This window comes from Hypanus sabinus, chromosome 25, assembly GCF_030144855.1.
Source record: "Hypanus sabinus isolate sHypSab1 chromosome 25, sHypSab1.hap1, whole genome shotgun sequence".
In the NCBI taxonomy this organism is placed as follows: Eukaryota; Metazoa; Chordata; class Chondrichthyes; order Myliobatiformes; family Dasyatidae; genus Hypanus; species Hypanus sabinus.
In genome coordinates this window covers 39,207,128-39,230,342 of record NC_082730.1, presented here as the reverse complement: position 1 = coordinate 39,230,342, position 23,215 = coordinate 39,207,128, and the positions used below count along the sequence as shown (strand labels likewise).

At 41.1% G+C, this 23,215-nt stretch overlaps 1 protein-coding gene across 1 annotated transcript in view; it reads right to left on the bottom strand.

Moving 5' to 3' along the window:
- Positions 1 to 23,215, bottom strand: part of LOC132381241 (immunoglobulin-like and fibronectin type III domain-containing protein 1) — an 80,857-nt gene that overhangs the window by 12,446 nt on the left and 45,196 nt on the right. The window contains exons 14-21 of the mRNA XM_059950622.1: positions 21,802 to 21,943; positions 20,701 to 21,000; positions 18,827 to 19,126; positions 18,565 to 18,738; positions 17,471 to 17,599; positions 14,146 to 14,448; positions 5,340 to 5,428; positions 5,061 to 5,253 (exon numbers count right to left, since the gene is read on the bottom strand). Of these exons, the coding sequence (XP_059806605.1) occupies positions 5,061 to 5,253; positions 5,340 to 5,428; positions 14,146 to 14,448; positions 17,471 to 17,599; positions 18,565 to 18,738; positions 18,827 to 19,126; positions 20,701 to 21,000; positions 21,802 to 21,943 (1,630 nt within the window). The remainder of the gene's footprint in view (positions 1 to 5,060; positions 5,254 to 5,339; positions 5,429 to 14,145; positions 14,449 to 17,470; positions 17,600 to 18,564; positions 18,739 to 18,826; positions 19,127 to 20,700; positions 21,001 to 21,801; positions 21,944 to 23,215) is intronic.

Below are 23,215 nucleotides of genomic sequence, written 5' to 3'. Positions count from 1 at the left end.
CATCCTCGCATGGTGATTTCATAGAACTTTGACAACGGTGGGTCATTCCTTGCTTTTCTTTGTATTTCTGAATTTGTTACCAACAATTGGTCCACCAATGCGGTTTTGAAGATTTTCCTTCTTGAGTTGCCAACAGTGGAAAACATGACAAGTCATCGGCATCGCTGTGTTGTTTAGTACCCTTGAACTCTATGTCATAAGACTGGGCCCCTCAGAACAATGTCCAACGTTGTAACTGGGTTGTAGTCTTTGTGATCATACCCATTTTGCTCATTGTGCGTTCAATGGGTGCAGCATGTTTATGAGACACCTGTGGTTGTATTTTACAGGGCCCAAATATGACCTGAGTTTTGACATAGTTTCCAGTTTGGGTACCTGTGATTTATGTAAGTCATGTTTGTCAATAACATGTCCACAGTATGAGATACCATTTTGAAAAACTCACATTTATCTCTTTTGCACACAGACCATACCCACTCAGCCTGGTAAACACCTTACGAAGGTTCTGGAGGTGCTTTTCATCATTTTTGCCAATCCCTCAATTGCCATTTGCAGATAGACTTATGACATGTCAATCTTTGAAAACATCTCCCTGTCCACCAAAGATGCACAAATACCTTTTATTCATGGCAGAGGATACTGCACAGTATGCAGTACCTTGCTCACCTTGAAAACCTCACATATGTGAATGGCTTCAGCCTTTTGATCACCAGGATGATGGGCGTGGACCAATCACTCCACTCAACCTTGGAGAGAATTCTTGATGCCTCCAAACTCTACAGTTCAGCATCAACTTTAGGACATGGTGCTTAAAGCACTGGTCATGCTTTATGGAATCTTGGTGTTGCTGTTTTATCCAGTTCAATTCTGGCCTACATGTCTTTGAGTTTACCGATCACTTTCTCAAATACCTTCTTATTAGAATTAAGCAGCTGTGCCAGACTCTGGCTAGTGTTACTATTTGAGCTGCCGATGCCTATTGCTGTCACACGGAGAGCTTTGGAGTGTCACTCCAGTTGGATTTTTCTTAACCATTCGTGCCTGAAAAGCACTGGCCCTCCACTTTTCAATATATAAAGCTCTAACTGCAATGTTTGGTCTCCATACTTTACCTTCACTTTCAGTTTGCCTTTGGGGGGCACTTATTTGCCTGTGTATGTTTTAGTATCACTGAGGTCTTCTCTAACAGTGTCTTAGAAAACAAGTCTGTTGTAGTGAGCTTCTGGAATTATGGACAAAGTTGATCCTGTGTCCATCTCCATTTTCAGTTTTACACCAGACACATCTATTGCGATCCATATTATATTGCGATTTGATTCAGTAATACTATGCAGTCCTGGGCATGACTGTTCACCTTCGTCTGACTCTATGTTGTCTGGACCAGTTTTACATTTGGTAACTTTATGCATTTGCTTAGTTTTGTGTTTGAGACTTTTCACTCGGTTGTGCTCTCTGTCTGCCTTGCACGTTCTCTCTATGTGACCTTATCTGTGACATATTCTGCAGGCTTTTTCTTTGAACCAACAGTCAATTGCATCATGGGGAGGATTTGCCATGTCGATAACATCTTTGGTTTTGTGCATCATTCAGGGACATCTTGTTCATTTCACGTTCTAACCTCCTTTTCTGTTGTTCTGCTGCATCCTTTGCTGCAGTCTCTATAAAGATATTGCAATGGTCAATGCCCTTCTAAGGTTAGGTCTCTTTTGGATAGAAACCTCTTTTGCCATGTACAAGCCTGCTCATTAGTGCATCCGAAGGTCTATCTCTGAAGTCTCAGTACTTGGAAAGTTTGCACAGTTCTGTAATGTATTCAGAAATGCTTTCATACTTTGGTTCCTTTTGTAAAATCTAAATCTCTCAGCTATTATCAGTGGTTTAGGGCTCAAGTGATTTTGTATAATTGTAACAACTTTTACAAGTGTCTTGCTTGCTGGCTTTGCAGGAGGTATTAAAGTTGTGCATGGGAACGTACGTTTTTGGGTCCATTAGGCTAAGAAGGATGGGGGCTTTCTTTTGCTCCTCCGCTTTTTTCACGTTACAATACAGTTCAACCCTCTTGATATACAACTCCCAGCCTTCATTAGTGCTATCAAATTTGACAACTTTTCCAACTAAAGCCATCACCACTTTATTTTCACTTTAAGTTCAGTGCGTCTTTCAGTGGTACTCACATGTTCCTTTGTTAGCATCCATGATTGCCTTCTCTGTACTGCTTAACTCTCACTGTTTTGTCCTGTAATTGCGCCATAACTGTCAGTGCAGTTCATGATATTTTCTGACATTCAGGATTATACTTGTTGCCAATTTGTGGTGTCTGTGCACAACTACATATCAATTAAATAAAAAGTTGCAAGCAGGAGATGACGTTAACTGGTGTATTCACTTTGCAGCGAGAGAGAGAGGACAATGCTCATGCGTAGACAACAGCTCGTGTGCAGACAACAGATCAATACATTGGGCTAAGAGGGTGGGGGTTAGTGCTCTAAAAGAAATAGATCCACACATTACAGTGTATATGTCGAAGACTCTCAGATCTGTTTAATTACACTCTGTCTCACTTCTCCCACAGTCTCTGATATTGCAGGTGAGCCATCCAACAACCATTCGTGGGTAAGCTAAAATTTGTTCTTGCTAAATATTTGGTGGGATGAAGCCATTATATTAAGTCCTGTGCAATATTTTGTCCCTAGCATAGAAACTGCCATCCCCACGTCTCCATGACTATCTGAGACTGAAGCAGATAGACCATAAACTGAGAGGCTGTACTGATCTGTGGATTAGATTCTGACTACATGTCAGCTCCATCATTGTGTCTAATATTTATAGCCTGATATAAATCTCCAGTATCTCCTGATACTGTCCCTGTCTCAAAACCCCTTCCACTGAAGCTCATAGCTATGATTTTGTTACGTGTCTGTCTTAACTATAATAGTGCTCCTTCCCTAAAAGACTTAGTTGTAATGTAGCAGTATGAAGAATGGGTGGATGGTGCCTTCATTTGGGTTCAGCATGTATTGAAGTATCTCAGGGGCTCATGCGCATTTGTGATACCAATTGTATTAAATGCCATATTTATGAATATATTAATGTGAGAACAGACAGGATGTAACTTCCTAGATAACAGTAGTTTGGCGCCAGTGCTTTTATTTTGGAGCCAGCTATTTGTCTAGTGAGCAGCCTTAAGCAAACATGGTTCTCAGCAGCTATTTCACGACAGGAAGGAGAGCCCACTCCTAACGCCCTCTATCCCCAAACTGGCAATACAGAAATGATATCATCTACTACTCACAGATTGGTTACTAATTGCTTTTTTCTAATTGCTCCCGCGTTTGCTGAAGTTTTTCTTTTGCATTTTGCAGTAGTTTCAAGTTAATGAAGTCTACTGGTCCAGTAGATGCTAGAGTTTTGACTTTAAATCTCTGCATTAAACAGATGTGGGCGGTTAATGGGGACTTATGATAAGCTCTTGGAAAATGCAGGACAAAAGGAAGAAATCAACATTTGCAGAAGGCTAAATACACCTCGTCTGATCAGGAAGCAATTCTCTGATCTCAACCTGTGAGAGAAATAATATCTGTTTAATCTGTGCCTTCATGAGAAAGACATTGCTAAAAGTCATGAAGTGCTAGTAAGAGGCAGCAGTGTTTATACATCTAGTACCTTCTAGTTGGAGGTACTTGCAAATTTTATGGTAGTGCTTTAGGGGGAGCATTGAAGATTCATTGACAGAACCCTCCTATTTTGCACTATCTCTAGAAGTACATAAGGGCATTTTTCTAGATTAAAAGGTAAAAAATAAATGCAATTTTTTGCTGCTTATCCAATTGCCATTTGTAAAAACTTGCTGTGCATAAATTAATTACCAGATTTCCCTAAGCAGCCATAATCACAGTAGTTACCAGGTGTCAAATGAATTAGACATTCTGAGATTATGAGATTAGTTCTATCAGCACATTCTTTAACTTATTGGAGACAAAGACTATAGATTCTGACTCCAGCAACCCCAAGATGAGTTCTTCCATCTTTTAGCAAAATACACAAAATGCTGGAGGAACTCAGCAGGCCAGGCATCATCTATGGAAAAGAGTAAACAGTTGACTTTTCAAGCTGAGACCTTTCTTCAGGACTGGAGAGAAAGATGAGAAGTCCCAGTAAGAAGGTGGGGGTAGGGGAGGGAGAAGTGCAAGGTCGTAGGTGATAGGTGAAACTGGGAGAGGGGGAGGAGGTGAAGGAAAGAGTTGGGAAGTTGATTGGTGAACGATAAAGTGCTGGAGAATGGGGAATCTGAGAGGAGAGAATAGAAGGCCACAGGAGAAAGGGAAGGAGGAGGAACTCCAAAGGGAAGTAATGGGCAGGTAAGGAGATAAGTGAGAGAGGGAAACAGGAATGGGGAATGCTGAAGGGGTGGGGGAGGCAGTTACTAGAAGTTCAAGAAATTGCTGTTCATGCCATCTGGTTGGAGGCTACCAAGACAGAATATAAGGTGTTGTTCCTACAATCTGAACATGGCCTCATTGCAGCAGCAGAGGAGGCCATGGACTGACATGTCAGAATGGGAATGGGAAGGAGCATTGAAATGGGTGGCTAATGGGGGATCCCACTTTTTCCTGGCAGACAGAGTGTAGGTGCTCAGCGAAGTGGTTTCTCAATTTACGTTGTGTATTACTGATATACTGGAGGCCATGTTGGGAGCACTGTTTGGGGCCCTGAATGGTAGTGAGGGAGGTGGTGTAGGGGCAGTTGTGGCACTTGTTCTACTTGCAAGGGGAAGTACCAGGAAGAAGATCAGTGGGGAGGGATGAGTGGCTAAGGGAGTTGCGTAGGGAGCGATCCTTGCAGAATGTGGTGGGGGAAGGGAAAGATGTGCTTGGTGGTGGAATCCCGTTGGGGATGGCAGAAGTATGGAGAATTATGTGCTGGATACAGATGCTTGTGGGGAGGTAGATAAGGACAGGTGGAACCCTATCTTGGGCAAAGTCTCTTCCATCTTTAGCGTATTCATGTAATTGGAGTCACTTCAGTTATATGCAGGAATGAAACCAAAGATGTTTAAATACCTGTTGCTCTTATCTCAAAACTAAACGAATCTTGTCCAAAAGGATTCTTCAGTATTATGGAATAAATTCCGGAGTCAGATCTTTGACAGGCTGGAATAAAAAGCTGAGTGCCATCATTGGTATTGGTTACTGCAACTTGCTTTCTCAAAGGTGATCCATCTTTGAGCCAAATTACTTCGGGAGGAGGTGATGCCTAAAAAGGTGCAAAAAAATTAAACTTGCAATCTATAATTTAAAAATAGGAAGCAATAAATATACCAGACATTGTAAGCTCCTCACTTGAAATGGCAATTGGACTTGAAATGAATTGCCTTCTTTGATGATCATGAAGCTTTTAAAGGATTCATCCAATTTAAACTTGGGCGCCACTGAAAAATACGAAGGAGATAAGGCATAAATTTGTGAAATCAGAAGAAAACATAAATCTGTGGAAATGTAAGTAATGTCATTGGTATATATTACAATTGATAAACAGTGTGATGAATTAAGAATTTGAATGCAAACTTGGTTGGTTATGTCAATAGTTGCCTTGTCTAAGAGTACTTATAAATATTCAAGAGCAAAATCTGCTACTTTTCTATTGCCCTGGCAATCATTTAGCACTCTGTTCAACCAATAAGTACTTTATTTGTTCACATTGGAGTGTTAAATTTCTTTATTGGTCTGACCGCACTTGGAGTATTGTGAGCAATTTTGGGCCCCTTATCTAAGAATACATGGTGTTGGCTGTGTTATGAACCCAGCCCCCACCCCCCCTTTGTGAGAATCGCAAGAGCACCCGTTGATGGGGGGGTCAGTAGACCCAGGGAGTGAGAGAGAGAGAGAGAGACGTGCCAAATTGCACGTCCCACCCGGGATACAGAATAAGACGACAGCGACTATTGTCTCATAGAGACCACGTGAAAAGCCCTCAGGCAAGGTGGGCTGGTTGAGAGAGAGTTTGCATCATCCCAACCTGATTGACACCTGCGACCCCGTGAGGAAGTATAAAGGAGAGTCTCAGGGGGACAGCCTCCTCAGACGCACCAAGAAGACACGAGAGAGTGATCCCGCAGCAGTGGGATGCCATTCTGAAGGAAGACACATGCGTTAGATTCAGGGATTGGAATTTGTGGCTGGAATCACAGAAAACCGCTTTTATCTAACATCGGGGAGAGGAAACCAACGCTCCCCCGATTTCACGCAAGATTCATAAAGACTCGGCAAGTTCTTTCTTTTCTCCCCCAATCTCTCTCTCTCGGTCGCCCCATGTGAAACCCAGCGATTTTCAAAGTGCTGAGGCCTGCAGACTTTCTGAGTGACTTTTATATTTCCAACGGACAATCTATTAACCCCTAGACAACAGCAGAGCTCACTTCTTAATGATGATTATTACTATAACCGCGCTTTAGATTGAGTGTTGACGATGTGCACTATCTGAATGTATGTATTAACCCTACTTTTGTGTCCCTTTATCAATAAAAACGTTTGAAAATAGTGACATCAGACTTCAACGGACCTCTCTATCTTTGCTGGTAAGTTCTCCAGTTACGGGATACGTAACAGTTGGGGTTCTCGTCTCGGGATTTGATACCAAATTGGGAGGCCAGTGAATCGGGCTTGTAAATCAAAAACTTGAATCTGGTTACGCGGGTGGCCAGACGGGAAACCAGCAAAGATGGACGTGGGTGAATTTATGGAAAACCCGAGGGTGGGGGCTCTAGAGGCGGCCACAAAATCAGACTTGTTAAATTTAGCGAAGGGGTTGAACCTCACAGAAGTGAGGTTGTCCATGAAAAAGTGGGAGGTACGAAGGGACATAACTCAGTATTACGTTGAGAAGAATGTGTTTGAAGATGAGGTATTGGAAGATATCCCTGACAAAGTACCATCAAGTGGGACGGTTCAGTTAGAGGTGGAGAAATTAAAGTTGGAACGTGAAATTAAGTTAAAAGAGCTGGAAGTGGCTGAGAGAGAGAGAGAGAGAGAGGGAAAGGCAAGAGGGAGAGAGAGGGAAAGGCAAGAGAGAGAGAGGGAAAGGCAAAGACAGCATGAAATTCACCTAAAGAAGCTAGAAGCAGAAGAGAAAGAGAAGGAACGGGCCGAGAAAGAGAAACAGAGGCAACATGACTGGGAAATTGAGAAGATGAAGAACGAGCGAAGAGATCAAGGGTTAGACCAAGCAGAGCGGTTTAATGTTAGTAGGGAGTTGAGATTGGTGCCCCCGTTTGAGGAGACAGATGTCGATAGCTATTTCTTGCTTTTTGAAAAGGTGGCAGTAAATCAGAAGTGGCCAAAAAAGCAGTGGGTGGCGTTGTTACAAAGTGCGTTAAAGGGGAAAGCCCAACGAGCATATGCGGCTTTGTCCCTGGGAGAGGGAGGAGCGGAGAATTATGATGAGGTAAGAAAGGTCATTCTCTGGACTTACGAATTGGTACCTGAGGCCTATAGACAAAAGTTTAGAAATTTAAGGAAAGGGTGGAATCAAACGTATACCAAGCTAACCCATGAGAAGGGGGTGCTCTTGGACCGTTGGTGCACCGCAGAAAGAGTGGGCGAGGATTATGGGCATCTCAGGGAGTTATTTTTGATTGAGGAATTTAAAAGTTGTGTTCCGGAGGAGATCCAGGTGTATTTGAATGAGAAGCCGGATAAGTCCATTTCAGAATTTGCCAGGTTGGCGGACGAATATGCCCTAACCCACAAGAGAAAGACTCCCTTGAATAAAGGTCCTCAGAGAGACCGTGGGAACGATTGAGAAAGTCCGACGAGTGAGGCAGAGGTCCCATCGGGAGCTAGCGGTAAGGTTGAGGGGGAAAGGCAAGACGGCCAGAGGGTTCCGGGTTTGACCTGTTTTAATTGTGGAAAGGAGGGGCACATTGCATCTCGATGGTTTGCTCCGAGGAAGAAGATAGGAAGAGGGAAAACCACAGTCCCTATCGGGTGTGCCGTGGTAATCAGCAAATCGACCAGAGAGCCGAGGGTAGACAGAGTACGAGAGGGCTCTGGGAGTTGTCTGTCACATGGAACCATGTCTGTGACGGAGGGAGACACACCAGTTCCCGTACGAATCTGGAGGGATACGGGCGCTGAACTATCCCTGGTTAGCCGTAAGGTACTAGAATTTGGTTGGGAAATGGGCATGGTAAAGGTGGAAGGAATAAATAAACGGATAGAAATGGTGCCCTTATATAAGGTCATCCTGGATTGTGAGCTGGTGTATGGATCAGTTGAAATAGGGGTGCCCTCAGAATTCCCGAGAGCTGACGTGGACATGCTGCTGGGAAATGACTTAGCGGGGGTAAGGTTTGGTCAGCCATGCTGCTGACCTGGCGACCGGCGAGTATGGTGGCCCCGTCCCTAGCGCCCAAGGACCAATTCGCTGGCGCAGTCACTCACAGCCTGTCGAGAGAGAGAGCTGTGAATGAGAGCAGTTTAAATCTGGCCAGTTTTGATTTGGCCGAGATGTCTTTGCTGACCCTGTGCCATGCGGGTTTAGAGGGTGGTAAGACGAAGGGTAGTAAAGTGAAAGGGCGTAAGGGAAAGGAGATAGATCTGCCTTTAGCGAAGAGAAAGGTCCTAAAGGTAGGAAATAAAGATGAGAAACAGGTAAAGCTGTTAAAAGGTCCAGAGTTGGACATGGATGATCTGTCTGGTTTGGCAGAATTGTTTGAAGAACTTGAGAGTTCTAAAGGTGTTCCCGATAATGAGAGGAGGGCAGTCCTAGATGGAAAGGATACCCTTGCCTCGAAGGAGTCTGCTGAAAAGGCCGAGGAGGTTGTTTCAGCTCGCAGGGTTGCGCCTTCCCCGGGTGGGAGCTGCCCAGAGAGTAACTGGGAGGATCGGGGGAGGTTAGAATTTGAAAAAGGTACGGGTGTTGAAAGCCTGGAAGAGGCCAATGTCCCATTTGAGTGTGTCCGAGATGGGGATGCCCGAGGGGCTGAACCTAGTAACGGAGCTCAGAAGAAGTCTGAGGTATCTGACCCAGTGGAACGGGGCATCCGTCCTTGTGGGTCAGACGGACTTGGTTCAGTAGGAAAGGGGTTAATCTTGGTAACCGGGGGAAGTGTGTGTTCTCCGGCGTCTGTACTCGAAGGAGTGTTCAAAGTTAACGCCGAATTTAAGAATGGGGGGGTGAGGATTGTTAGCGAAGGAAACGAAAAGTCTGTAGTTTCCAAATTGAAGGAAGAAATCTTAAACTTGGCAGATCGCTCACAGAATGAGCCGGGGAATAGCGGGGCCCCACACTCTATTGTTATGCCAGGATGGGGTGTGAAAAGGCCGCCTTCGACATGCTACTTGAGCGAAGAGTTTGAATCAAACACCAATAGCCTGAAGGGGACTGATGAAAGGGCCAGCCACCTGGGCAAAATCAAAGAGTTGGGTGGAGATGGTCTAAGTCTGGGGCATGGTGTTGCTAAAATAACCCCGATGAACGGGGCAGGCGGGAGTTCACCACGCAAAACTACTCAAGTTCCCCATGGGGGGGGGGGGGGCTCGCCGGAAAAGAGGCGACGGTTAATGGGGATGCCATTGTTAGACAGCCAAGCAGGTTGAACGGGTTTGCGCCAAAGCCTGTGAATAATAAAGACAGCCCTTTGGAGACCTGCCGGTTAAGTTAAACGACTGAAACGATTAGTATTCGCGTAAACTTTTGTAAATGCACCTAAGCTAAGGTCACACCTCCTTAGTTTTGTTGCTTAGGAGAAAAAAAATAAATAAGTGGTTATTGAATTGAAGTCTGATGTACGGTTCGCAATGTAAGATATTAAAGAAAGGGACACTGTAATCGTTAACTATTTAGATACTAACTTGAATGTATAACGGTAGTACTCTGTGAAAAGAAAAACTTGTGTATTGTGTTAGATTCAAAACTCCTGTAAGACTGTGTACCACTCCGTTTTAACGGCTGGTAAAAACGTTTTAAGAGGGGAGGTGTTATGATCCCAGCCCCCTCCTTTGTGAGAATTGCAAGAGCACCCGTCGAGGGGGGGGGGGTCAGTAGACCCAGGAAGTGAGGGAGAGAGAGACGTGCCAAATTGCACGTCCCACCCGGGATACAGAATAAGACGACAGTGACTATTGTCTCATGGAGACCACGTGAAAAGCCCTCGGGCAAGGTGGGCTGGTTGAGAGAGAGATTGCATCATCCCAACCTGATTGACACCTGCGACCCCGTGAGGAAGTATAAAGGAGAGTCTCAGGGGGACAGCCCCTCAGACGCACCAAGAAGACACGAGAGAGTTATCCCGCAGCAGCGGGAAGCCATTCTGAAGGAAGCCACATGCGTTAGATTCCGGGATTGGAATTTGTGGCTGGAATCACAGAAAACCGCTTTTAACTAACATCGGGGAGAGGAAACCAACGCTTCCCCCGATTTCACGGAAGATTCATAAAGACTCGGCAAGTTCTTTCTCTTCTCCCCCAATCTCTCTCTCTTGGTCGCCCCATGTGAAACCCAGCGATTTTCAAAGGGCTGAGGCCTGCAGACTTTCTGAGTGACTTATATTTCCAACGGACAACCTATTAACCCCTAGACAACAGCAGAGCTCACTTCTTAATGATGATTATTACTATACCCGTGCTTTAGATTGAGTGTTGACGATGTGCACTATCTGAATGTATGTATTAACCCTACTTTTGTGTCCCTTTATAAATAAAACGTTTGAAAATAGTGACATCAGACTTCAACGGACCTCTCTATCTTTGCTGGTAAGTGACCCAGTTACAGGATTCATAACAGCTGGCATTAGGGAGAGGCCAGAGCAGGTTCACAAGAATAATTTTGGGAATGAAAGGGTAAATGCATGAGGAACACTTGATGGCTTTAGGCCTGTACTTACTGGGGTTTAGAAGAATGAAAGGAGATATCATTGAAACCTTTCCAATATGTGCCTTACTAAGTTCTTGATTAGTCAGGCTATCAAAGGTTACAGTGAGAAAGTGGGAGAATGTGGTTGAGAAAGATAAGTCAGCCACGATGGAATAGTGAGGCAGAGTTGATGGGCCAAGTGGCCTTATTCTGATCCTATGTCTTATGGTCATATTTGGCCTATAACTGCAGAGTTTAATTGTCCCATTTATCTACACAATGGTCTCTGTATTTCAAAGTCTTCAATGGTTGGGGCATTAGGAGCTTTGAAAAATGATGGGAAGTAAACAGTATCTGGAAAATGAAAGCAGGGAAATAACAGATGTGAGATGGAGACTAATGGGGACATAATGAACATACTGTAATCACATCAAGTGCAAAATAGAAGACAATAAGAGTCACTCAAAGACATTAAGCAGTTTCGGCAAAATATATACAGATTGGTAGAAACTTCTTATTTGCAGTATATTAAATGTATAAGAATATTAACAAGATGTTCATAGAATCATAGAAATCTACAGCACATTACAGGCCCTTCAGCCCACAATGTTGTGCCAACCATGTAACCTACTCTAGAAGCTGCCTAGAATTACCCTACTGTGTAGCCCTCTATTTTTCTAAGCTCCATGTACCTATTTAAGAGTCTTTTAAAAGACCCTATTGTACTCGCCTCTACTGCTGTAGCTGGCAGTACATTCCACACACCCATCTCTCCCTGTGTGTGTGTGTGTGTGTGTGTGTGTGTGTGTATATATAAAACAACTTGCCTCTGATATCCCCCTTGTACCGACTTCCAAGAAACTTAAAACTATGCCCCCTCATGTTAACCATTTCAGCCCTGGGAAGAAGCCTCTGGCTATCCACACGATCAATGCCTCTCATCATCTTGTACACTTCTATCAAGTCACCTCTCAACCTCCATTGCTCCAGGGAGAAAAGGCCAAATTCACTCGAACTATTCTCATAAGGCATGCTCCCCAATCCAGGCAATATCCTTGTAAACCTCCCCTGCATTCTCTATAGTATTCACTCTTCATGTCCTTTATCTTCTCTAATGCTCCCCCTTGAAATAATGCCCTTAGTTAACCCTGAGACAAATGATAGGGAAGCTGTAAGAATTCTCCAGAAAGTAAGCCATCAGGAGATCCAGGATATCTTGGTTTCAATACACTCACAAAATCTCAACAGCCAAAACAAAGTGTTCACTAGGGTGTTGTGATAGGACTGGAATTGGGTATTTCTAAAATGTCCTTAAACCATAAATGTTTTTAAACAGAAAAGAATTCTCACTTTCTTTCTCTCAACTTTCAAAGTTATATATCAATGTGCACACAAATTAGAAGTGGGTATTTTTAAAAGTAAGATTGTGCTCTACCATTTAATAAGATCATGTCTGCTCGGATTGTAACGTCAACTCTACATTCTACTTGACTCTCAGTGGCCTTTCAACCCTTGCCTGCTTACCAAGCATCTATCTACCCTTCTATTAGAATATTCAGTCTGCTTTCACCATCTTTAGAGGAAGTGTTTCAAAGACTTGTAGTGTTCTGCAAATAAGCATTTTGCTCCATCTGAATTAATTATTAATATTTGTAGATTTTCAACACAAGAGGAAGTGTTCTCTACACACCCACCCTGTCAAGACCTCTTACATTTTAACTAGGTCACCTCTTGTATGAAGTTTCCTTATTAGACAACAAACCTATTCTAGATACTATCTGAGTACATTTTGGAAAATTATACATTCATGCAGCACACCTAATCATGCACTTCAAATGGGCCAAACGATGATCGGCATGATGGAGCTGCTTTTGACTGGCAAATAAAACTAAACCCCCACACAACAGGTTCTGACTGTGGTCGTAGACACTATCTGTCATGCTAAGAGCTGGCCACAGGTGAATTCCTTGAGCTCCTGGAGTCTAGGGTTCTCTGCTGTTCATGCAAGGTGATCTTGTACCTTGGGGTGGTGTTGGTGCTGTTTTCAATCCTTTGGTTGGAGGTTTCGTACTGGGCTTTCATTGGCTGTGGTCCTTTGCTGGCTGCTGAGGGGATTCTTCACTGCTGCCCACCACTCTAGCTTGCTGATAGGGTTAGTTATACCCCTGCTTAGATATTCAAGAAAATTCTCTTGGCTTGACCATTGGACACAAAGGTGGGAATGTCACTGCTAGTCAGTTTAAAGGATATTGTGTTTGGGGAAGACTTTGAATGCAACCTTTCAAGTGATGCAGGAAATCTAGGTTTCTGTCTTTATTTTTCTTTCCTTGGACTGACACTTATGGTAACTGTTTAATCACTAATCGGTGGACTTGCATGTGCTCAGTGGCACCATTTCTTGCTGTAGAAATGCTAATATGAGCTTCAATTGAATGTCTGACCCAAAAAGTCTTGTGGTTTTGAGTTTCCCACCAGACTAAGGTCAGCTTGGGTAAACTGATGCCCAGCAACACATACAAAGTGCTGGAGGAACTCAGCAGGTTAGGCAGCATCTATGTTATTGGATTTTCAGTAGTAAACCTTAATCAAAATGCTTAAAGAAAATATGGTCCTAACTAATATAAAAGAGGTAAAAAAAAACTTTCTGGGGATATACTGAATAATTAAAAGCAACCTTAAACTTGCTGTTTTTGGGACGTATAATAGACGGTATTTTGAGAATGATTGCACAAGACCAAGTCCAAAGAGTTCTTACACTGATCATTCAGCTCTAAACAGCACAATAATAAATAGTCCCTTGTGTTTGGCATTCAAACAACAGACCTCCGTCTATGATCTCACCTCCCTCGCTACGACTGTCATTATTTTCATTCAGGACATAGATTCAGGATAAGGAGTAGGCAATTCAGAGAGGGAACTTTTTTATCCAGAGAGTACCTGAAATATAATGCTGGAAAGGGTGGGAAAAGCAGAGTTGCTGACATCGTTGAAGAAGAGTTTAGATGATTACTTGAATATCCTAGGCCAAGTGCTGGATTAATACAGATGGGTGACCATGGTTGTCGAGGTCAAGGTGGGTTGAGCGGTTTGTTTCCATGTTACTTGACTCTAGGACTCTAAGTAGTATTGTACACATCAAGCATTCTTTCTAATTCTCAGCACTTTCATGGTTTAGTTTGCAAATAGAACAATTTCACTTGAAAAATTATTTTGTTGGTTTATATTCCAGCCAAAGAACCATTGTAGGTAATCTTTGCAGATAAATCAATAACCTTTAATCTGAAATACAATTACCTGGTGGTGGCATGGCAAGTACGTAACTGTCTAATTCTACAGGCTCCCCCATTCCGCCATCATTGACAGCTGTCACACGCAGGAAGTACGACCCCATTGGTTTTAAGTTCTTCACAGTGTATGAATTCAGTGCAATAGGAACGGGATTGCATCTGGTCCAAGCGGCACTTCCAGAAGATTTCATTTCGACAATGTAACCTTTTGCTTCTCCATTGTCCTGGTATGTTGGTGGAGTCCACGCCAGAGATATGGTTGAGTAGGTAGAGTCTATCATTCTGAGGTCTCTCACGGTCCCAGGTGGCCCTGAATGCAAAAGCAAGCATGAAGTGATCCAGGTTTATCTCTACTATAGCTAACTCATACCCATTTAATGTGATGGTTGCTGCATATCTTATTAATCTTATTGAAGTTCAAAACAAAAGTAGTTAATTTCCCTCATTCTAGTTCCATTTTCTCTGTTCTCCCTCATTCTCAGCCTCTCTGTAACCCCCTGAAGTCTCTTTGTATTCTCTTCACAATACCTTCTGCCAAAGTATATTGCACAAAAGTCAAAAACAGCTGTAACTGTTGGAAAACTGAAATTAAAGCAGAAAAAGCTGGAAATAAATCAGACAACATCTGGGGAAAGAGAAGTAAAGTTAGTGTTTTTGGGTGAAGACCCATCATCAGAACTGAGGATGTAAGCAATCAAAGGGGTAGGGAGAAGTGGAAAAGAAAAGGGAATATCCTGGAATATTGAGTTCCTATCTGGTTGCCTCATTATAGGAAGGACGTGGAAGTTTTAGCGAGGGTGCAGAGGAGACTTATCAGGATGCTGCCTGGACTACAGAGCATGTCCTTTGAGGATGGGTTTAAAGAGCTAAGACTTTTCTCGCTGGAGTGAAGGAGGTAAGAGGTGACTTGATAGAGTTGTATAAAAAGATGAGAGGCATAAATCGAATAGATAGCCAGAGACCATTCCCCATGGCAGAAGTGGCTAATACAAGGGAGCATGGTTTAAGGCAATTGTACGAAAGTATAGGGTGATGTCAGAGTTTTACGCAGAGTGGTGAGTGCATGGGATGCATTGCCAGGGGTGGTGGTAGAGGCAGACACATGAGGAGCATTAAAGAAACTGAGACACATTGATGATAGGGAATTGGAGGACTGTTTGTGAGGGGAAGGTTAGATTGATCTTAGAGTTGGCTAAAAGGACGTCACAACATTGTGGGCCTGTACTGTAGAGTTCTACATTCTTTTGTCACTGATGAGATGAGGCTAGGGTTGTTGAGGTGATTCTACTGCTGAGAATGTTTTATAAATGATAGATTATTGAGACAGAGCGAGGGGGAACAAATAAAAGACATGCTAAAACACCGAAATCTGGTCAGAAAATAAAACCTGAAAGAAAGAGGAGAATGTTGGAAACTAGCAGTGGATCAGGTATTTTCTGTTGAGAGAAGAAAGCAGAATTAATATTACAAATGGGTAAGCTGGCCTATTTGCAAATCTGGCCTATTTTGAAATAGAAAGGAGAAAGCAAGGTTAATGGAGTTGTTTTATCCAGTATAAAGTTCTGTAAGATACACCATAATCTGTTAGGACATGAGCTAAGATTACTTTATCTTATCTAAGGCTTGGAGACACAAGACACTGCAGATGCTAGAATCTGTAGCAACAAACAATTTGCCAGAGGAATTCAACAGGTTGAGCAGCATCTCTGGAGGAAAGGAATTGTCAATGTTTTGGGCTAAATGCATGCATTGCAATCCTGATGAAGGATTTTGTCCCAAAATATCAGTGTTTCCTTACCCCACTATCTTCCAGTGCTGCTCAACAAAGTAATGTCCTTATCAGAATACATTTGGTATGTAGGAGAAGACACAGACATTATTTGCTATCCTTAACAAGTTCAGTAGCAGGCTCCTCTGATCCCAATTATTTGCTCTTTACTAATCTCAATTTTGCTACTAAAGGGTCCAATTGAATGAAGACTTAATGTTTCCCAAGAAACATGAGGCGATTCCTTTAATGTGATCCTTATGAGTCAACGTGAGTGGCAGAAGATTGATTCTGGTATTGAGACTTGATTCTTATTCTTGAATGATGAAAGAGAGAGAAAGAAAAGAGAGGAAGTAACTTTATCACAAAGAGATTTGAAGAATTGCACCCTCTGTTTTGTAGATGTTAAAAATGTTCTAATTCCTGTTTTTAAAAAAAAATGGCTTCCAATATACTCCATTGCAATTAAAGTATAAATAATGACAATTAAATAATTATAGATGAGGTAACATCGCCACTGCATCTGACATTCTGTGCATAATTCTGTGCAAAAATTAATCAGACCAGTAGAAGATGCAAAGATTTTTTTAAATGATTTTAATCTTTACAACAGTGACATTTAAACTGGACTTTACTTGTTTGACCACCAACAAGACAATAGTCACACAGTTCTTGTTGCTTGCAGCTGACTTCACTTTCTGTTCTTATATTATTAGTAACCAGAAGGATAGAGAAGTTCACTTGTTCGCAATGTTAGTTCTGTGACCCAAGGAAGATGCCCTCAGCTCCAACGGGGCTTTGAGAAAAACAAATAGAGACTGAAAAAATCCATGTACACAAAACTTCACCAAGAACCTTTGACAGATGTAAAAGTCCTATTCCGAACCTCACATTTCTGGCAAGATTGTGTAAGGCTTTCAATGTTTATTAAAATCTTTTACTTTCAAAAAACCTCTAAAAACTAATAAGAATGAAATGAACAATTGCATATTTCAAGAAGCATATTTAATTAATAAAACTAAAACTAATGAAGCATTCTTAAATAATTTAAAAATATTAAACCAAACATAACTAATTAAATAGTAGAATTTACCTTATGCTTATAATGCTTCCCTGCTTATAAGCTTATATGTTTATGCTTCCCTGCTTATAATCCCCATGCAGATGGACTGGCTCACAGATCCAATGTAAGCTGTTGTACCATCTGACAGAAGCTTCCTTAATATAAGTGCTAAGGAAATTCCAACCCTATTATTGGACTTCATGCAGAGTCCAGAAGTGAAGCAAAACTAGACAATTATTAGATTTATAGCAGAAAGACAAGGAAATCTGCAGATACTGGAAATCCAAACAACGCACACAGAATGCTAGAGGAACTCAGTAGGACAGGCAGCATCTATGGAAAAAAAAGCATCGACATTTTGGACCAGGACACTTCATCAACACTCATGAGATTTACAGAAGAGTTCAGCCATTAAATTCAACAAATACAGGAGAAAAATCTATACCGTGTTTTCTCATTTGACTTTTCTCTCTTTAGGTAAAGTAATGTAGAAGGACTTACTTATGGGTTCCCGAGCAAACACAGCTTCAGTTTCACAGCTGGGTTCTCCCAAACCAGATGAGTTCACTGCAATCACTCGGAATTCATATTTTAGCCCTTCAACAACATCAGTGACGGTCCACTTCTTCTCTGTGTAAAATAGTTTCAAAATGTTTTCAGAATCACAGCAACCTGAACAAACTTCCATGCCCAATGTTTTGCTCAAGTAATAAGCAATGTATCATTAAAATGATTGGTGGTTTTAATGATTAACTTTACAGATTCTAAGCATTCAGATGAATGTCCCTGATCTGTTTATACACCAGGAGCTTCTGTAAAAAGTGCCGTGTGAACATTGTGATTTGGATGTAGTGTACCAATCTTCATTAAGTGGTACCAAAAAGGGATTGTTATGTACAGAAATGACTATACACATGCACACCAAACTGATCCATACTACTGAACGCCTTATTTTTCATTCTGAATATAAGTATCTCTTCGTATGTTGACAGTCAATTTTCTTCTGCTGTCTTAAAACCATGCTAAAGTTGAAAGTCAAGGCACTAAGCAATCTTTTTTCCAAAGTATATTTTGTTCTAGCAAAATTATAAATGTGACTACTTTGCCTCAGCTAACATCCTTTTCAGAGTTAAGGATATTAACTATCATCCACTTATGCTGGTTGTCTGGCAGGTTGGCTAGATTATTTTAGAGCATTAAAATTCACTTCAACATTTAGCAAGATACCTGATTGTAGCTTATGATCATCACTAGTTTTTAAGTAAAATGTTGACCTGTTATGTGAAATGAGTTGAAAATAAAGAAAACTGGTATGTCATGAAAATCTCAAATAAAAACCGAAAATGCTGGGAACACTCAGCTGATCAGGTGGCATACGTGGAAAATGAGGCAAAATGCACATTTCACGTCAGGGACCTTTACCTTTCATTGGGAACAGAAACTCAGTTTCTTCTTCCTCAGTGCCTGACCAGCTGAGTGTTTCCGTAACTTTTTGTTTCTATGTGTGAAATTAATTGTTAAATATTGACATGGATGCACCATGCATTAAATTGTTGTTGATTTTTGAGTAATTCTGCAAATGGTTTAAATCTTACCTGTAATTGGATGGTCAGTGACAACAATCCATGTGTTGCTACCTTCCTTGCGCTTTTCAATGAGATAGCCAATTAATCTGGAACTTCCAATTTTTTTTGGAGGTGTCCATGACAATGTAATGGATTTGCTGTTTGCATTCAGGATTTTTGGTGTTGCAACAGGTCCAGGAACATCTGAAAAATATATTTATCTCCAAATATTAATTTTTGGGGCCATCTTGATGCCTTGTATAATAATTCATTCAACCTTATAAGAACCTACCTCTTCTACCAGCTGTGATTGTATCTGATAACAATGCCTCACTTACACCTTCAGAATTCACTGCCCAAACCTTGAATTTGTAATTCTTTCCAGGTTGCACTTTGGGAACAGAAAATGTTGTTTCTGACACATCCTTTTCACCAACTTTAGTCCACGTATTTCTTCCTACGAGTTGTCTTTCAATTATGTAGTTTGTAATGGGTTTCCCGCCATCATCTTTGGGTGGTTTCCATTTAAAGGAGATACAACTTTCAGAGCTTTCTAGAACCTCTATCGGCCCCTGAGGTGCTTGTGGCTTATCTGAAAAAGATCATCAATAAAACCTTTGACAAATTTCAAATCAAACTGAATATTATTTTTCCTGGCATAAAAGCTGACATGCTAATGGTGAGCAAACACGAGGAAATCTGCAGATGCTGGAAATTCAAGCAACACACACAAAATGCTGGTGGAACACAGCAGGCCAGGCAGCATCTATAGGGAGAAGCACTGTTGACGTTTTGGGCCAAGACATCCTGATGAAGGGTCTTGGCCCGAAACGTCAACAGTGCTTCTCCCTATAGATGCTGCCTAGCCTACTGCGTTCCACCAGCATTTTGTGTGTGATGCTAATGGTGAAGGGCTTTAGGTGATATCAAGGAAAACTTGGCGATTTGTGAATATTTGTAAATTCAATTTTGTAGACTATACATTGTGGCTGCACTTTAATAATATTCTTTTTTGCTCAACAGACAAAAAATTAATACTAAAACACTTACTGAATCCCATGGGCTTTGATCATGGTATTTGTACCCTGTATTATTCAATTTTCAGATGACTCTATCATCCTCAGAACTTTGCTTTTTAATTATGCTTAAGACTCAAATCTAATGTGTATATTGTGCTAAATTTCATTTTCAGATGACTAAGAGATGTAATGAGTAATTCCTGCACTAAATGTGACGCATTAGTGTCTGAAATATACAGAAGTACACTGAAACTCAATAAAAGTGACCTTTAGGCATTCTTACAATTATAATAAAAATAGATATCAAATGGAGGTGCAGTGGAGGTTCACCAGGTTGATTCCAAACATGAGAGGGTTACACTATGAGGAGAGATTGAGTCTCTGGGACTGTACTTGCTGGAATTCAGAAGAATGAGAGGAGATCCATTTAGAAACATTTAAAATTATGAAAGGGATAGCTAAGATAGAGGCAGGAAAGTTGTTTCCAGTGGTAGGTGAGTCTAGAACTAGGGGACAAAGCCTTCAGATTCGGGGGAGTAGATTTAGGATGGAGATGAGGAGAAACTGCTTTTCCCAGAGAGTGGTGAATCTGTGGAATTCTCTGCCTGGTGAAGCAGTGGAGGCTACCGTAGTAAATATGTTTAAGACAAGATTGGATAGATTTTTGCATAGTAGGGGAATTAAGGGTTATGGGGGAAAGGCGGATAGGTGGAGATGAGTCCATGGCCAGATCAGCTGTGATCTTACTGAATGGTGAAGCAGGCTCGATGGGCCAGATGCCCTACACCTGCTCCTATTTCTTATGTTCTTAAAACTTAGTAGGAAAAGCTTGGGATGCTGTTTCAGAAAACCATAGGCTCTCTCAGCATTCTCCACTCAACTATGTGAAATGAAATCTAATTTTTTTTCAGCCATGAGCAAAAGAGCCATTTAGTCTCCACTGCTGTCAGCCAGTTATCAGCCAGGTGGACGACATAAAAATAACCTGGGGCAGCAAGCAAATGTGGAGGAAAATCAGCACACAACCGAAATATGAATTGAGGAACTCTCTAACCAGACAGGTTCTGAACTTAATACATATCTACCAGGTGATTGAAAATGAAGTGAGAAGTATTTCAAAAGGAACAAGAACAAAAGAATACATTACCAATAACACACAGGCTAATGTTGTCTGTACTAGCTGTACCACTTTCATTCTTCAGTTTAGCTGTTAAAATTCCGCTGTCCTTTCTATTGCAGTTGGAGATTGACAATCTTGTAAAGTTTCCAGCATTATCAATTTTTATCCTTTTGTCATTGAACAGTTCATCTCCATCCTTGTACCAAGACACCTTCATTGGTTGTTTTCCTTTGAATTGCACTTTCACTGTTGCAGTGTGACCAGCCTTAACTAGTATAGGTTTCTTTCCCAGTTGGTCAAGCATATCCTGATCAAATTCTGGTGGATCTGATATTAACCAGTAGGACAAATGATCATCAAGGACAAAAACTCACAATAAATCAGTAATTAGATATCAATAAATCAATTTCCTTGAATATTATGCATAGAAACATAGAAAACCTACAGCACAATACAGGCCCTTCGGCCCACAAAGCTATGCCCAACATGTCCTTACCTGAGAAATTACTTAGGGTTTCCCATAGCCCTCTTATTTTCTGAGCTCCATATACCTGTCCAGGAGTCTCTTAAAAGACCCTATTGTATCCGCCTTTTGAATGTACTGCATGATTTTGATGAAATAGTTTTTTTTTGTTATCACTTACTTTGTGCAGATCTATGAATATTACATGGAAATTATGTACAGTATACATAAATGAATGAGTTACAGGATGCTGTACAGATAATCTATGTTTTGTTCTTTCATTAGAACTCCAACATATCAGGGATTTACAGTTTTAAATATTTGATTAAAGTGCAGTTGTAACATACAGAGCAGCTTCAAAAGAAAATCAAGCGGGTGAAATGTGCAAGTATTATGGAATGCAGTGTTGATCTACGAATTATACTACTAAGCAATCTGAATTGTGAGAAGATTCATAAAGCCTTCAGATGCAATATTTTTGGTAGTTCTACAATTGTAGGTAAACTTACAGAGAAATTTTTTTTTAAAGTTGTTGAAAAGATGTCCATTACCAGATCAGAGCACGGTCAGATTTTCCTTACTCCTGCTGTTGATCATCTTTATTGCTTTAAACAGAATTCAGTATCAGAAAAGCTGTGGCAAATTTCATAACTATTTTTAATTACCTTCAACAAATAGTGAAGCTTCTGTTCTTCCTCCATCAGCTTCAAATGTGTATATTCCAGAATCCTCCTCTTGGATATGACCAAACGTCAATTTTTGTACTGCTCCTTCCTTCGTAATAACCTTTCCATTTCCAGAGGTAATCTATGAGCACACAAAATTTACTGCTCATGTAAAATAATAAATTGAGGCAGACAGATAAACAGAGCACTCTTTATTGAAGACAATAACTCTCAGCTGTAACTTGGGACATTATACCACAAGAAACATATCAGGTCACTCAAATAATGATTACTTCAAGATGCAAGAATAAATATCTTGATGCTGCTTCTTTATAAATTGCTGTATTATGATGCACAAAGTTCTCCTGTACTTCCAGTATAATGACTGAAATTGTCTTATGAAGAGAGCTTCATGCATCCACAATATCTTCCTCCTCAATATGACTATGACGTACTTACCAGCAAAAGCATGAAAATGATAAGACAGCTCCAAGTGTTTCAATTCTACCGTTCTTGTGATAGTTGCTAGTCTCATTGCTGGTGGATCAAAGTCTTGGAACTGTCTCCAGAGCAGTATTCTGAGAATTTAAGACAGCGCCATGGTCGTTTTTGACTCATCTGGGGTCAAAACTTGAAAAAAACTTTCAAAGAACTACCTAAACTTATCAGTAGTACCTTTGTCAAAGTTGAAGAACCAGTAAGTAGAATTTGGAGGAATGAAGTCCTGGAATCGGGCTAGAGATTGCAGACTGGTGATATCAGAGATCAGCATCAGTCAGTTCTGTAATGGTTAGTGAAATTTTGGAAGAGATGTTATATGACACTGTCATGTAGACTGTGTCCAATTGGAATCTGCTGGTACGTTTTCAAGAACCACTCTTGCAACATCTAATGAACTGAGATATACACTGAGTGGAACTTTATTAGATGCATTTGTACACCTGCTCATTAATGCAAATATCTAATTAGCCAACCAGCACCTCAATGCATTAAAGCCTGATGACATGGTCAAAGGTTCCGTTGTTGTTCTGATCAAAAATCAGAATGGTTAGGAAATGTAATCTAAGTAATTTTGACCATGGAGTGATGGTTGATACCAAATAGGGTGGTTTGCATATCTCAGAAACGAGTATTTCTTGGGATTTTCACACACAATAGTCTTTACTTATTGTCACCAAACAATTGATACTAGAGCGTACAATCATCACAGCGATATTTGACTCTGTGCTTAGCTCTCCTTGAAGTACAAATCAAAGTAAATATAATAAAAATTTAAATTATAAATCATAATTAGAAAAGGGAAAGTAAGGTAGGGCAAGTCAGGTCCGGATATTTGGAAGCTACGGCCCAGATCTGGGTCAGGATCTGTTCAGCATTCTTATCACAATGGAAAGAAGCTGTTCCCAAATCTGGC